Source organism: Chaetodon trifascialis, chromosome 12, assembly GCF_039877785.1.
Source record: "Chaetodon trifascialis isolate fChaTrf1 chromosome 12, fChaTrf1.hap1, whole genome shotgun sequence".
Taxonomy (NCBI): domain Eukaryota; kingdom Metazoa; phylum Chordata; class Actinopteri; order Chaetodontiformes; family Chaetodontidae; genus Chaetodon; species Chaetodon trifascialis.
The window spans coordinates 13,281,984-13,299,224 of NC_092067.1; the positions used below are offsets into that span (position 1 = coordinate 13,281,984).

Sequence of the window (17,241 nt, forward strand, 5' to 3'; positions counted from 1 at the left end):
GCTAAGTTAAACGTACCAGCTGCTTGCCAAAGCCTTACAGGGCAGAGATGAGAGTGGGATTGATCTTCTCGTCTAACTCTACACCAGAAATCAAACAAGCCCAAATTATTCCTTTAAGATAATATGAGCTAATATGAGGCTTCAGCCTGAGTTTGTCAAATCAAGTGTGTCAGTCTTCTTCCTGGCAGTTGCAGCTTTTAAACCACGTTCCTGCGCCACATCTCTTTTTTTTTTGTATTTAGTTTCTGTCGTGAAGACTGTCCCTTAAACCAGTTAAACCAAAAGAGGAAAAGCAGTGTTGTGTTGTTTTTGTCTTGCCTAGTTTGGTCTGGTTCTTGGAATATACAAAACAATCTAGTTTCTTTAATAAATTAAATTATAAGCCTTCCACAGACAGTTATTTCTGGCAGAGAATAGACCCAGCCTGTGCCACTCTTGTACATCATCTGTCTACAGATTTCAAACAAATATTGTAGAACATATTGCGTGCCTTCATAAAGCAGCACCGGGTGAACACTGTGCTCTCGCCTCTGCAAAGGCATCTGTAGCGACAACATTAATTTCCTTTTTTTTTTTTTTTTTTTTTAAGAGTTCTTGGCTTTCCTAATCACTCACAGCACATGAAGATGTGGTTGAGTGGATCTAATTACAGATTCACTTCCCACCTGTGCAATTATGAATCTGCAGAAAGAGAGAGATTTTGTGAAGAGAGAGAAATGATTCTCTGTGGCGTCTTTAGGAGCAGCGAGGCCTATCATTGTCTTTGCTCTGAGCTGCTTCATTGTTTTTTCTGTCCAGATCACATCTGAGGTTTTTGGCGTCGAGGTGCTCCTTAACATGTTGCATTTACAAACTGCAAACAAGGATGTTCATTAGGGGGAAGGGCGTCTTTAACATGCTTGTGGTCAAAATGGTTGAAACACTCCTGTCAGCATCCATAGACAGAAATTCCATGACATCTCCAACCCCGTCAGTAACACAATCTGCTTTTGAATGCCTCATTATTGGATTATGTGGCTTGGTTTCATTGGCAGTGCAGCAAAGTATCAATGCTGCTCTTGTTTATGGCTTTTATGTTAGTAGCCTTGCATAGCGTTTTGTGTGCTGTCATCACCCCTTTGCAAATCTGTGCAGCAATAATGGAAAAAGAATGATGATGAGTGTGATGTTATATTCAAGCATGAATATTACAGCTCTCTTAGGTTGTACTTGATTTTTACCCACGCAGCCGCATAAACAACCGGCTATGTACAATGTATTACACAGGGTATTGGAGGATACCATTAGAGGGCGCACCAGATAATTTGGACAGTATGGTACTTCTAGATTTGCATAATTTAAACAATAAACATGGCACTAGACTCGAGGATGTTACTATTTTTTTAATTCAGAGATCACAGCAGAAAAAGCGACAACAGTGCCATCGTAAATGATATGTAAGGCCCCTAAGCCAAGTACATCGTGAAAATGGCGAGTATGTCACTGTCATTCTGCCAATGTGAGAAACTGATGATGGGAGACACCCCCAGTATTTTCAATAGTCCATCACACAACACACACAGCGAGCCAGTTCAGCAGAGCGGCTTGCCGTCACACGAGGCAGCCATCATGCATATGCAAGCATGTAGTTAAAAGGAAGCATATCTCTGGCCTTAGGCACAACCGTCCTTTGACCAAAATGCTAATGTTGGCATGCTAATATGCTCACAGTGACAATGCTAACGTCTTAATGTTCAGCATGTAATATTTACCCTGTTCACCATCTTATTTTAGCCATTAGTTAGTATATATTTGCAAATTAGCATCAAATGCAAAGTACCACTGAGGCTAATGGGAATGTCTGTCCGGGAAAGTAGACGTTCTGACCTGATGAAGGCTCTATGAAAAGTTCACCAAAGTTATTACAATATCTCTTGAGGGGCACATGAACGACTGTGCCAAAATTCATGGCAGTCCATCCAATATTTGTTGCGATGCGTCACTCAAAACCACAAATGTTGACCTCTTGGTGCCGCCAGAGGAAAAGTCAGGGGATATATCATCTCAAAACCCTGAATGTCTCCAAAATTTGGGTCTAGTTCATCTTGTAGATGTTGTTTCACTGGATAAGGGAAATGTTAGGGGGTTCATCCTCTGGGAAACATGAGATATTTTGGTTTGGACCGAAATGGTCCATCCATGGAGCCATATGGCAAAAAGGTCTTTGTAAAGGCCAACTAAACCGCCTTCACCTCAGTAGATTGCATTTACAAGCGATAAGCTCCATTCTGAAGGCTCCTATTGACAACGCCTCTCCAAGAATTCCCATCATTTCCCAACACACAGGCTCTCATTGGTGTTATGGCTGTCATGTGTTACAGCAGAGCAGGACATGTTACTAAGCATCTTTTAGTTCAGTATCCTTCAGTATGTTTAAGATAAAGCTATTTCCAGAGCAGAGCAGAAAATCTGTGTGGAAGAGGCTCATTCTCCTCCATCAAGCTGGCAGCAGTTGCTGTGCATACAGGACTGCAGATCTATATCACGTTGTCTCCCAGACTTTAAGCTGAACAAAGCTCTACATCTTGTAGAAATACTCTTTCTTGCTGTGTTCTGTATTTGTGCGGTCGTGACACGCTCTTTGTGATCCTTGTATCAGCTGAGGATACTTTTCATATACAGTATGTTGACCTTTTCTCTGAGAGTCACTGGAGGTTGACAGAGAAGACGAGCAGCCACCAGCTTGTCTACTATGGACGAATTCCCTTTGTATATGAGATTTTTAATAAAAGAAGAAATTAACTCTTCATTTCATCAAGGAACTCTTGATGGTCTGAGAGTGCCGGCTGTTTTATTGCTGTTAATACTTTAAAAGTACGAGGGGTTTTTTTTTTCTAACAGTATGTGCAAATGTGTGCTTATGTGTACATAATGTGTGTGTGTGTGTCTGTGTCTGTGCACATATGTGTATGTTCAAGGACTTTTTTGATCAGGACAAAGTATGCCAAAGAAACAACATGCTTTTTTTTTTCTTTCCTATTTTTATACCGTTTCATATAGCACCATTTGTTGGTTGACTGAACCACAGATGAGCTATGCTTTACAGAATCTAAATTACACTCAAGCCATTTTTCATTCTGTGGAGCTCTTCACAGGCAGAGAGCCATAGATGGGCCTGTTCACTTTCCTTATTTGTCCTTGTCTGCTGGAGGTTGCCGCTGGCTGACATAGCCTGAATTTAAGTGGACATCAATCTCGATAAAGAGGCAGAGCCCAGAGTAATATTACCTCCTCAGATTTTTTTGTAGCTGTTTAGCAAGACAGTGCAAATAAGCGTGTTTCACATCACAAACTCTAGCATTAACCTCCAATATGAAGCTAAATATCTGGATCACGCTTTGCTTTCATGGCGTGGTGTCTTTTATTATTACATGTCTACATCCAGTAAGGCGCAGTCTCAGTTGTTTTTAAAACCTCTCAGCTCAGAATAGGACAAGATGTGTCTATTTGCACGGCTGTTTCGTGATGATAAAAAGATTTCCTGCGGCTGGCCAGTGGCCTATCTCAGTCCTGCAAAAGTGATGCAGGCAAAAATTTGGCTCAGAGTGGCAGCCATGCCACAGCGGACTGGACTTCATGCACTCCTCATAAATGAGAGTCATTAATTCTCCATGTAGGTTTTTCCACACGCAGTGCAGGAGCCCCTCTTCCTCTGGGACAGAGACGTACCCCAGCCCGACTCAACCCAAATGGCACCACTTCTCGTTCCCCTGCTCTCTTCTTCCCCTCTCTCCTCCGTCTTTGTCTGCTCTCCTTCAGTTATATATGAAGACAAAGACCCCAGCTCCCCCTGTTTGTCGAGCCCATCTGATAAGTTACAGATAAGTCACCATCGTAGGGAAAGATTGCCATCGTCTCTAATGCTAGAGGCACTCTTCTTCTCTGTTATTATGAAATATGAGTTTTTCCCAGTTGGCTCCCTTGACCTAAATTTTCAGTATTTGCACTGTTTTTTAAGCACATGTTTGAATTTAGATTTTTTTTCTCTGTCTGTTTGTCATAAAGTAAGCAGACACACCTGGGGCAGTTGAATGAATTTCCATCATAAACAGATTTAACAGCAAGCTGTATAGCAATGCCTAAGTCAAATTATTTCCAGGCAAAAACCGCAAAAGAAAGTAATTCTGTCTTAATTGCAGTTCAATGTCAAACACAATCTAACAACTGATGAGCATCAAAGCTAATAGACAAGTTGTAGCAAGTCATATTTTCTTTGTTTGTTTGATTGTCCTGCTGGTGCAGGTGTCATCTACACTGACACCATATGGTTACAGAGTGGTGCAATTGAAGTGCTACTGTAGGAAATCATTTGGCACTGATATAGTCTGTATATTAAAATCTCAGCAAGCATCACAGGCTATTTGCAGTCCACAGTGTAAACAAACAGAAGAGCTCTTCAAAGGCTCCGATTTTGCCATAATTGGAAAGGAAATGGAGCCAGAGCTGAGCTAATGTTTCTCAGCTCTTTTCCTCTGCCATTACTGATCTCAGGTCCCAGAAGAATGAAAAGCTAGACAGGCCTGCTATCAAAAGGAACTGAGTGTAATTTTGATTTCCTTTTCTTTTCAGGTACAGTTTTTCTCCCCTATATTCCCTTCAAGTACTTGGCTGCCTTTTACAGAGAATATTAGTTTCAATTAATTTTCATAGAAATTTTTTTTTTTTCACAGTTTCACTCGATCTTTTTTTTTTCTGGGGGGGGGTCTGTTCTCTGGAATATTATCTGTGCCTTCACAGTTTGGGAATAGATTATGCCATTTTCTTATGATGGGTGGGGCAGCAAGAGCAGCAAGCCAAAAGAAATATAAAAGATGTTATTTAACAAAACAACACACTGCTGGCTGCATGTTAGTGCTGATTAAATAAACTGTTAAGGCGGCATGTACAGTAAGAAGCCATTGTTTCTGTAGTCTCCAAATGACAGGATGACTCTATTTAGTAACGAGGTAATTGAAGAGTCGTTATGACAGCCTGCTCATGAGGTCTTGTCCTGGGAGGTCTATGGATGGAGAAACTTCCCTTGACAAACTGCCTAAGTGCTGTCTCCAGATCTGGGCCTGGTTGTGAGTTAGTGGTTTGGTGATGTCCGGCTCCCTGTGGTACACCATTCAAATGCAGAACTGCCATTATGGAGAGACATTAGATCTGAGAGCACTAAAGATCCGTTTCGTGGTAATATCAATTAACTCACTTAGTCTCTGAAGGGTAACAGCTATTGCCTGACTAGTTCCACAGCCACCACAGTTGTAAATATGAAATATTTTGAATGCAGCATCTTTATATAAAGCGGTCAGAGGCATTCATTTAAAGCGGTGAAAGCAAAAGGACTCTGTGGAGGTGATAATGGTAAGTGTCTTATGTTCAACAAGCCCCTCTGGCTTGCGTCAACACGAGGATATTAATGAGCCACTGACCTTATAGTATTATTAAATGCTTAGCTTTTCAAAAGTTCTATTAAATCAATGACTCATCAGCGCTTTTTGTTGCGGCCAGCATAACCAAATTTCATTGACTTGATGGAGTTGATCTACATAAAAATCTAATTTGCCCCAAGAAACGTTCAGGCTTCACAAGAGTCGACTGTAAGGAGAAGGCAGAGGTACCTGGCAGTACTGTGCAGTAATCAGAAAGATGCAGTGCAGTTTGAGTCTGTGACCTTTGCTGAAATGTTGCATAAGAAGCTAACAATTTGTTACGGGTTTGTTTTAATGCGTTCATTATTTAGTCTTTTAAATGTCAGAAAATAGTGAAAAATACCCATCGCATTTTAGGATTTAGAATTTTGGGAGGTCGGACTTCTGAATCTGATGCAGCAACATGTTTCAAACAAGTCGGTTCAGGAGCAACTAAAGACAGGAATACTCCAAAAACACCTGTTTGGATCATTCCACAGGTAAACAGGTCCATTGGTAACAGGTGAGAGTATCATGATTGGGTATGAAAGGGGCATCCTGGAAAGGCTCAGTTGTTCACAAGCAAGGATGGAGAGAGGTTCATCACACACATGATTGTATAAAGGGGATTAATACATGGGCTCAGGAACACTTCATGAAACTTTTGTCAGTAAACAGTTTGTTTGCTAATTACTGCATTCTGGTTTTACGTTTTCCACAGCATGCCACCTTCTTCAGAATCGGGGTTGTAAATAGAAATGTGCAATATGGAAGTTAACAGTGTTTCTTTGGTTGTCTGTGGAATCAACCTCTATTTTTGTTTTTCCTTTTTTTTAAGTCTCAGTGCGAGCTGACAGAGCCTGACACACAGCAGCTTAAGAAAACAAGGAATGAAAGAAAACAGAAACAAATAAGGAAAACATACTCGCCGGCTTGACAACTTATGCATTGTATTTTGGAAATTGCTTCAAAATACAGAAAACCAGCATCAATAAAATGCAAGCAATTATGCAAAACACCAGCGGAAACAAATAATAATAATAACAATACAAGCAAATATAGGAACACTGCAAATGTACACAAATGAACTTAGCTGCACCGCAACAGAGAAGTATCCAAGGGCGTGAATGGAGCCAGTTTATGAGTGTGTTTTCTGCATTTGCAGTGAACTTGTAAACGTGTAATCACACTGTATGTTTGTATTTTCTCAAGTTGCAGCGCACAAGCTCTCCCAAGCATTACTAATATTGGACCCTGCCACATCAGACATGACAGGAATGTCTCACTAAGCATGTGAGCAGTACCACATAGTGCATGCTATTCAGATATATTGACTGAAAATAGCGATGGACAGTTACTTTGAATGCATCATTCCCCTGCTTGTATCCCAATCATGGCATGCTGCAGACTGTTTAAAAAGCAACCATTCATGACCACTTAGGTAGCATTGAAACGTGTTTGTTTTGTTTTGTTTAGTTTTTTTTTTTTTTTTTTCAACTAAATTATATCTTTTTGCACCTCTGCTTGTCCTCCCCACCTTTTTTTCCTCTGTTATGACAGATGCCATGCTGCTGGTGGCACAGAGGCTGGAGGGACCTTTCAACATTGAATCCGTCATGGAGCCTATTGATGTCAAGATTTCAGAGGCCATCATGAATATGCAAGACAACAGTGCCCAGGTCTCTTACAGGGTATGTCAATCTGGTTTATAGCCAGAGAAGGAAAGTAAGACCTCAGAAAGAGCTGTGCAGGAGCTAAGAGGGGAGCTTGCTTTAAGTCATACTGGGCTGTGTCTAAGGTGTGTAGTACAACACGTTCTAATTATGTCCAAGTTTAGGTCTTGTATTTGAATTATATGTTTCAATTTGGTCAGATAATCTTAGTTCAACTAACAGTAGTTAATGTGTTTCCTGTGTTTTACTGCATTTTTCTTTGCCCACAAAATTGTAGTCAGAAAGAAAAAAAAAAAGGTAGGTGGTTGTGAAGAATTTTTTCAGCCTACACAGTTTTTGGATGCCAGTTCTCATTCAAAGCTAAATGCTCTGTTGGCTTTCCCATGCAACAGATGCAGTTTTGTTTATGGTTTAAGTATATGTGGTATTTTCCCAAAAGCCCGTAAAAACGTAACTCTACCATCGTAAATAGCATCGGTCACAGCTCTTAGTTGAATCACCTATCAACGTGGTTACCTCAGCTTGACAAAGAGCACTGTCACGCCGGTAATGTGGGGTGAATGCTTCACAAGACCTTAACAAAACAGCATGTTTTCCCTATTTTCTGCATCCAGAGTAATTTAAACCCCTGACAATTGGGTGCCCATGTTTTTGTAATTGCAGGTTTTTCAAGGCTGTGGCCAGCCAAAACCCGCAGAAATGACTAGGTCTACCCGTGGTGTTTCGGATGTGTTCAACGCTCGCTTCAGGCCGTACAGCCCAGAGGAGCGGCCTACCACTGCAGCTGGCACAAGCCTGGACAGACTGGTAAGGAGACAGAGCCAGTGTTGCTGTTTTCAGGCAAGACACTGCTTCAGTGTAAACATCATTTGTCTTTCTGACTTGACACTGTTGATTAAAGCTGGTGATTTGCCATCGTAAGCCCCTGGAGCCGGAAATTAATTCTTTGTACTTGTCCTCCATTCAGGCCCGTCTATCGATCTGTGTTTGTTAACGAATCAACAGCTTTACCCCAAGAGGGCAGTGGAAGGTGTGGTGCGCCGCGTTCGGTGCCCTTCTCATCCCTGTGTACTTGGCAAACAGAAAAGAGAGGGATGAAAGAATTGATGGATAGATTCTCTGAGGCTGACCATAGTATCAATTGTTTGCTGTAAAGCACACCTTTATTTTCTATCAGATTAGCTGTATGTTTGTCGGATTGGCTCTTGATACATGGATTTCCATCTCAAACAACCTTGAAACCTAAAATGCTGCATCAGGGTAAAGGTTAACACGCAGCTGACAGACCAATTCGGCTGAGAGACAGTTCTCATCATGGATTACCTTTGCAGCCACCGTGCCCTTCCTTTCTCCCCTCCAGCCCTTTTCAGAGTGGATCTTTTCAAATTGCGCCTCACTTATGTTGGTGTGTTCTTTTGCATTCTTGACCCTTAAAAAGTACCAAATTTCTTGAATCAGTTTAGTGAAGTGGCAGCCTCACCCACAGTGTTTCAAACCCACAATATCAACTCCGTGTTTGGTGTCAGGTTAATATTAGGTTATGTACTTAATGAATACATCATTTGAATAGCAGCAGTTTTTTGCCATCTGGCTCCTGCAATCCCACAGCAGTAAATTACTTATTTGTTTTATTCAGCACTAATTATGTTTTTTTTTGTTTGTTTTTTTTGCACAATCTAATTAATTCTGCACCCATTTTTGATGCTTTATATACAGCCTCTTTAGCTTTCTATGTCCATCAACAATTTCTTCCACCTACACTGAATTAATTAACACTTTCTGTTTCCCTGCCTTTATCCTGCAAACCAGAGGATTGTTTGGAATGCGATGCAACACAGTGTAAGGTTCAAGATTTTATACTCATTTCAGTTGTTTTTTGCTGGGTTTATTGTCTGCAACTGTTTCATGCATTGTGACTGGAAGGAAACATGATGTCTTAATGTTGTGTGGTGGGGGGATGCGTAGGATTGTGTTCTAAGCGCTGGAGATTTACAGTAAACAAGCACCGTGGCCTGTAAATCCTGGCGGTATGCAGCACTTGGTGTGTCAGTCATGATCTCATTTTCATCTCACATGAGAGTCATTGTCACCTAGCCCCAGTGAAGTTGCTATAATAGAGCATTTTCTCCTTAATCGCGTCAGGATTCTAATGCAGCAACACCTCAGACTCGCTAATGACCGAAGCAGTGTATTATAGCATCAGAGTATCAGCTGTTAAACACCATATTTTACAGCCGAGTTTCTATCACCACAGAGATTGTTGAACGGATGCCAAGGTGTCCTCAGCTAGGGAGGATTCCTCTCTGGAGATCCAACATGAACCTTCGTCAACCACCATATCTATTCTAGACACATCCCCGTCCAAGACCCTCATTGCCATATCTAATGGAGTCAACTCCTCGAGGAAGCCAACCAATCAGCAGGTGACCTGCACCGTCAGAGCTGGCAGAGGGGAGAGCTGTGAAGAGTTGGTGGGGGGAGTGTTGCAGCTAGCATCTGCTCTAACAGTCCAGTGAAGTGGGGGCTCCAGACTGCTCATGAATAACTGGGCTATTAGCCTGCTTGGAGACTCTCACAAGATGGAGCTCAGTGACAGGAGCTTATTTTTGACATACGATAACTAGAGCGGTGTACCTGAGCAGAAAATTCTATTATCAACATCTGTGTACTAGAGGAGTCTATGCCGATCACTGTGGCCACAGGAAGCTGAGAATAGTGACACTTCTGTAATGTGCTGTAATGTGGGTTGCGTTTTTAATGGAAAGACAAAGAAAATGCTCGGTTTGTCTTTTGTCTCAGTTCGGCTCACATCCCTCATCTCAGCCACTGAAAATCAAAACCCTGCTTTCTGTACATTTAGGAATCTCAGTAAGCGTCCGAATGCCTTCTGCAATACGACATATGGCTGAGCTTACAGGTTAAGTAATATGGTAAACCTGTTGGCAAAGAGTTGCCATTCTGATCATCCAGAAGATACAGAGCAACACTGACATTTATATGGCATCATGGTGCAGGTGACTTAAATACCAAATATTCTCTCTGCCTTTAGCTCCACTGACTGTCTCTTTAGCTGCTTAACGCTCCTCTCTGTTCACCAGCTAGACATTGTCTTTGTCTGCCTGCTGTTTGGTGCTCACCAGTTACTGCATAGTCTGTTTTCAGAGGTTTTTCACTGAAAACAGCTGCCTGCTGTCTCTACAATAGTCAAAGCTAAGCAAAACTTTCAGGCCTTAAAATCCAAACTGTGCGCTGAAACATGGTATAAAGCTCAATAGAGCTGAGAACTGCAGAGTCCAGTGATAATTCTCTTTTGGTTCATCACTGCAACTGTCTGCACTGTCCCCTTTCATATACAAGTAGCCATGTGATCCATTGTTAATTTATTATAGTTGTATATTATGTACATCACAGCTGATATACTGTGTGTGTGTGTGTGTGTGTGTGTGTGTGTGTGTGTGTGTGTGTGTGTGTGTGTGTGTGTGTGTGTGTGTGAATATATGATTTACCTCACTGGCTATTCGACTATTCTGCTAAGATAATTAGCTCAGGGTATCCTTTTGGTTGAGTGGTTAAGCTGCAACCGCAACGCTCTGGGTTCTTGATTCAAGTCGTGAGCCTTCGTTGCATGCTATAACCCCCATCTCTCTCTCCCTGTGTTTTCTGCCTCTCTTCATTCTCTCTTAATCTTAAACAAAGGCAAAAATGCCTTAAAAGTCTGTGTAGAAAAAAAGGAAGAGAAAGCAGGCTGTCTTCCTCATGCATTATGTCACATGGCCTTCATAGTCCAAGCCACCTGTTTCATATTAATAACACCACACTTACAGCATGCACTGTATTTAACAGCTGCTGACATCATCCTCCTGTGCCGCCTGTTTGACACAACTTAAAGGTTTCATTCAAGGTTTCAACAATCATGCTGCAGCAGTTTTTTGAAGATAGCAAATGAAGCAGCCACACTGGTAGAGAATTAGTCTGCAAAGAGTATTGTCAGCTGGTAAAAGTTAGATTCATTGAAACATGGGCTTCGTGAGAGAGTGGTGAGTCATTTTGTGGAAATATTGATGGTGGCAGTGGTTTGTACAGCTAACATTAAATTATGTTGCTTGAGGTCACTTGTTTTAGATACCACACACATCAGCTTACCTCCAGCTGTCAAACATGTAACAGAATAACATTGGTTATGAACCAATAGCAGGCAAGCAAAGGTGTGGCACGGACAGGCAGAAAAAAGGTCCTGAAAATGCACGAATGGTCTGTAACCTTCCGTTTACAGCAGCCGCTGTAAATTCAGCATTCAGTACGGCTGCAGCCGCACTGAATGCTGAGGTAGCTAGTTCACATGAGATACTCTGTCTGAAGGACATTTGCAGTACTGATTTTAAAATAATGGCCTCTCAGTTTCAAACGTTAATTGTAGACATTCTTTGAGAGAGAAGGCAGCATTTGGATCAGAAGGTGTTAAAATGAGTCACAAAGCATATGCTAATGAAATAAATAGACACGTTTGTGTATTATATTGTAATTCCTGGTCACTTAAGCCATGCTATGGTCAAGTGAAGCCTGCAGCAGGATGAGATCTCCACTAAGCTAATTAAGAAACAGTGTCAGGAGGATGGTTTACCTGTTTGCTCGATACAAATATTTCCTATTTATTTGGCTAAGGATACATGCTATTATTGTTTGGTATATATCAACTGAGCAGCAGCAGTAGGCATAACATGTATTTCCCCTTATTTACCATTGCATCTCTGGCTCTTTAGAACTAAGGCTGGACAGGTGGTCAGTGGGTGGCTTTCATGAAAAGCAATTTATTAGCCATTGTTCTTCATGAACCTCAATTCTTGCCTCTTCCCTTCAATATGGCAGCGCAGCTGGACCCCAGTAGGTTGTTAGTAATCATTTCAAAAGGGTATCACAGGTACTTAACAAACATTTTGTTACATTTGTGAAGATAGAGGTGTTAGTCCGCAACTGTTGCAGTTGGAAAGTTTTGCCACGATTCTCTTTTCATATCCAGCATGCAGCAAAATGCAGACCTTCAAATGCAGGTTTTGACTGGTACACCTGAGAAATATCATCGTGACTTAAGCCTGAAGCTATCTGTTAATGCATGTCTTAACTGAAGCTTATTTTTTCTCGCCTCAGTGCCGCATGCTAGGAGTAGATGTAAAGGTGTAAGTCTCGTCTAGCAGCCGCCTCATGCTGCCTTCAGTGTTGCAGCATCTATGCGTTTATTTTGCACCAGGCACATGACTTGGTTCCCTGAGAGCGCATCTTTGTTGTCCCACACACTGTCCTCCTTTACATTCTGGCACGGGATAATTACCCGTGACAGTGACACTGCTCAGCCTTGTGAAAGTTGACAATAGTTTAAAGTGTCCTTTGATAAGACCTTCTTGTCTGGATTTACCGCTAAGTTTGTGAGTTAAAGAATGTGCGAGGGATGGCAGGGAGTGCTTGCCTTCTTTTCTTGTGTTGCCTTTAGAGAAGCCTGGAGGAGCGCGCCCACCTCCAGCTCAATGAGCCATGACTGTTTAATTGCCTGACATTCTGTCAGCGCACACACCCTCAAAGCTCAGAGAGAAATGGAGATTTGAAAGTCCAAAGAGGGGATAAAGGCACAACAGACTGTCAGGCTCAGAGGCACATTATAGATAAGAGGTGGAGCTATTAATTTGACATTTGTAACAAGTTTGGTGCAGTTCAATTTGGCGTAGTTTTATTGGTTCTTTTTGTCTCCCTTGTGTAATACACAGTCGACATTTTATCAGTATAAACATTGAGAGCAAGATGCAAATAAGACTAGATTGTTGAAAGAGCCAGTAGGGAACAGTATTCATCATAAATTAATCCATGAAATGTCTTCAAAGTCATTCAGACGAATCAGATATTTTTCTATCTGATTTAGTCATCACCAGCAACTACAAGTCAAGTCAGTCTTGTACACGTTCTTCCCTGTTTATTTATAAATGAAACCTAAGTCATGGCCAGCTCCTGCATCCATAATGGATTCAGTAAGCTGGGTCACATCAATTTATGTGTATGTCGAAGACTCGTTGAGTTTTTCCGAATTTCACCTGGATGTTTTTTTATATTTCCTGCTCAAAGAAGACACTGTTGTCCACTCACAATAAAGAATGTCTGCTCCCCGCAGCAGGAGACAAAACAGGAGAAAATACAGTTGAGGTTTCTGATTATTGACAAAGTCTCTGTTTGTATTCCAAATGGTTTTCAGAAAATTTGATTTTCACGAGGAGGGTTTCGTTTTCTCAGATCGTTTTCTTTTTGCTATTTTATTAATATTAATATTTTTGTGTTTCCGTGCACGCACATATGATAGAGGCTTGATGACTATCACTGCTCATTAAATGAAAAAGCTATCATTGTAAACAAATTGTTGCCTCCTTTTCATCTTTGCAGATATAATTCACTCCCACCGTTCTCCTCTCCCCGTCTCGCCCTGTCAGAGGTTTTTTTTTTTTTTGTGCTACAGGATAAACATTTTTGCAAACCCAAGTCAACAATCAGCGGCGTGTTCAGGAATACACCCCAAGGTTAGTCTAAACCTAGTCTATATTCCAAGCTCCTGCTCCCAGCAGCCATCATGGACAATACTCTCCACAGAAACTGCTAGACACGGAGACACAGAGTGGTTTCCAACCTGAGGTCATGAAATCAGTATGAAGGGTCACATGAGGATTAACAAGATAAACAGAACATTGTGTGCTTATTTTTCAAGGCTTTGTATAAACTTTGTTTTTGCTATTTTTGCTTGTAAAACTACGGCTTAGTTTTACATCCAAATCCCTTCTTGGTTGAACTGCTCGTGCACTATTTATGGAAACTGGCACCTGCTCTAGTTGACTAATGATGTCACAAATCATGCTCTCACGTACGCTTCTTTAATGCAGTTTAGAGGTGAGTTCAGAGAGACTTTCCCTCTTTAGCAGATGAATGTGGAGGCTAAAGTCAAACTCTGCATAGTTCTGCAGATTGAAGGTCAAACGTCCAACTGAGCAAACATATTTGGAGAGGAGTGGGACTACGTAGAAAATAACCAAAAGCCTCCTCTGTGACTGTGACATTAGATCCAGAACACTTTGTTGAGTGTTATATACTCAGTCTGCTATATGCCTAATCGTGCCAATGTGCATTTCAGTCGCTGGGAGTCTGAAAGAGACAATCACTCTTGGCCAGCGCTCTCAGTAAGGAAAGGTGGCAGCCTGGTGGATCAATGCTGAGAAATGCTGCCTCACAACAAAAAAAGTTTTGCACTTGAATCTTAGTTTGCTTTTGTTTTTTTTGTTTTTCTCGAAGTACTCCTGCAGCCATGCCATGCAGGTCAATAAACTGCTGTTAGGTGTGACTGTGTGATTGTCTGTCTATGTTTGTTTGCATGGTGAGAGACCAGTGATCTGCCCAGGGTTTTTCCTTGCTTTTATCCAATACTTGAGCTCCAGTCTTCCATGACTTTGATCAGGAGTAAGTGTGTGAAGAGTGTGACTGAATGAATAAAAGGTGCAAAAAGGTAGTTTTTCAGCCAGCCCAGAATAGTCAGGCTGCATGCTGAATCTTTTTACGTACAGTGTGTGGTGGAAAAGATCATTTCCCTTTTATTCTCTGCTCACTTCCTCATCAGGATAAATTATTCATTATTACGGTTTAGTACATGGATAACTTGTTTAACAAGGTTCAGTGTTCAAAGCTATGTTTATTTTCCCACTAAAGCTAATTTGTTAGGCAGCAATAGTTCACATAATGATAGAATAAAAAAGGACAACATCAACAATAAATCACAAGTAGTGCAGGGAAATGGAAATTCATATGGAGTACAAATGTGCCAGGGTCGTGCAAGGAATGCAGCCAGTGCTAATTGCTGTTAAGCATATCAGCATCACTTGGGATGAAAGAGAAATGGAGTCTTTAAGTCCTGAAATGGCAGCCTGAGAGCGATAGCTCAAACTCCCTCTGGAGTGGATGGTCCTGGCAGTCCAATATAGCTTTAGCCGTCCCAAGAACCTGCCTGTTAAAAACATCCAAAGCTTGGCCTGACTCTTTCCTGAGATCTTACCAGCCATATTACTTGACATCCAAGTCTATGCTTATTGGACAAATCTAGGTTTCTAAATAGTCAGTGAAGCTTCCTTTAAAAGAGAGACATCATCTCAGTGGAACGGTTAAAAAAGTTCATTTTTCGTCTTAGCATCCACACGGCACTCAAACCCAGCTTGTCATCAACAACAATACCCAAATATTTGTTTTTAAGTGAAACTGAATATTCATGCACACAACAATTTTTCTCTCTCTCATTCTCTGCCATGTTCGGTAGGAAACACTGAGTAAAACATCCGTGTGTGGTTTGTGAAGTCAGTTGACAGGAAAAAGGCACAACCACTCCTTTCCCAAAATCTTGACCCAGGCTTTATATTTGTGCAGTCCAGGAACATGTCAAGCCACTGAAACATTCTTGTTTTGGATACAGCTTAATGGAAGTAAAGTGGGCCTGTCCACAGCACCGTTCCCTGAGCTGTTGTATCTACAGACTCCTGCCCAAGCCGTGCAATTATGTAGATTCCACAGATTCTGACATGACTCTCTGAGACCACACAAAAATAAATAGTCTAGAAATGCATATGTGGCATTATGGTCGAGGGCATTGTTTGACTGTAAATTAAACAAATCTCTCTGTGAGGAGTGGCACTCGAGCATAAATATTTGAGTGCTGTAAAATGACATACTGACAAATTTCAAATGTACCTTAAACTGTGAATCAGCCCTTCAGCACCACTTGGACATAGAGGATTTATGAGACTTGTTCTGTGTGTAACCCAAACAGTATTTCGTGGTTTATTACCAGAGAAAACAAACATGGATTGAAAAGGTTCATTAGTGGCTGTATAATGGCTCTTATGGAAGGTCAAGCACCTCTCTTACATTTTCAATTCATGATCGTGTCTCTTTTCAAGCTAAACACCTGTGCAGTACACACCAGTCATGCTTCGTTACTACTGTACTTAGTGGTCTTTGCAATGTAGTTTAAACAAGAGAGACCAAAACATAAAGAGCTTCCCAAAGCAGACAAACAGCTGTGTTTTCAGCTTACAACATACACATATTCTATATTTCACAATGAGCAGACAGCAAGAGGAACAGGCATGTGTGCATGTGCGTCATGTGTGGCCACATGGCAGTGATAGTAGTGTGTACTAATACCTCCTGACTCAGTGTCCGTCACCCACAGCTCTATAAACATTATGTTAACTGCTCATCGGAAACAGGGGCGTTTGGGTGGAGCTGATGTGGGATAGACTTGAATGCCACAAACTGTGATCCCTGGGATTTCCCAGGATTGGGAAACCAGGATTGTTAACATTCAGTGCGTTTTTATGCAGATGGCACACCGTCGTTAACTTTGTTAATTATTTCAGTCTTCTGACGCGCAGACAGAATCAGTCAGGATGTGATAATAATTAATGTTGTGTTCTGTTTTTTTAACAGTAAGATACATTTTGGGACATGTTTATTTTCAGCTGAAATCACCTCAAGGAGAATCAGCGTCACAGCTGTGTTGTGCACTGCCACATAAACTTATAAATATGGAAGATAAACATCAGAAAATGACAATAAATTATATGATTTATGCTCTGCAATTCTGTGGTTAACATGAAATTTATTGTAATAAATCCTGGAAGAGAGTGATACATTCCCAGGAAATGATCATTTAAAACCTACAGAAAATCCTTGCATGATAATGGAGGATTAACAGGTAGCTGTGAACATGCAGCAAACACTCCTTATGTGTCAGTATATTTTAAATGCACTAATTTTAACGTTAACAACCATTAGACTGAGTGAAACCACTTGTTGAGATTAGCGTCTTGTGGGGAAAAGTGTTTATCTCAGAGAGATTGGGACTCCCAGTCGGCACATTGTGGCATGCGTGAAGGACCGTAGAGGAACTGCAGCTTAAAGCACTTCTGCCCCAGCTTCAGCGTTCAGCCGTGGTGTTAATTATGAACGTGTCTAAAAATCATGAAAGTAAACAGATCTTTAACTGGACAGATTTGATTTGGGGCTATATTCTCTGAATTCTAATTATGCCAAGAGACAGTAGTAATGTGTGGTGGACCTTTAGG

At 41.2% G+C, this 17,241-nt stretch overlaps 1 protein-coding gene across 2 annotated transcripts in view; it reads left to right on the forward strand.

Moving 5' to 3' along the window:
- LOC139340075 (glypican-6-like) overlaps positions 1-17,241 on the forward strand; it is an 82,028-nt gene that overhangs the window by 49,818 nt on the left and 14,969 nt on the right. The window contains exons 5-7 of one of the 2 annotated variants that reach the window (XM_070975679.1): positions 6,993-7,123; positions 7,769-7,912; positions 8,915-8,944. In XM_070975679.1, coding sequence (XP_070831780.1) covers positions 6,993-7,123; positions 7,769-7,912; positions 8,915-8,944 — 305 coding nt within the window. The remainder of the gene's footprint in view (positions 1-6,992; positions 7,124-7,768; positions 7,913-8,914; positions 8,945-17,241) is intronic. The other variant, XM_070975680.1, reaches the window with a different exon arrangement.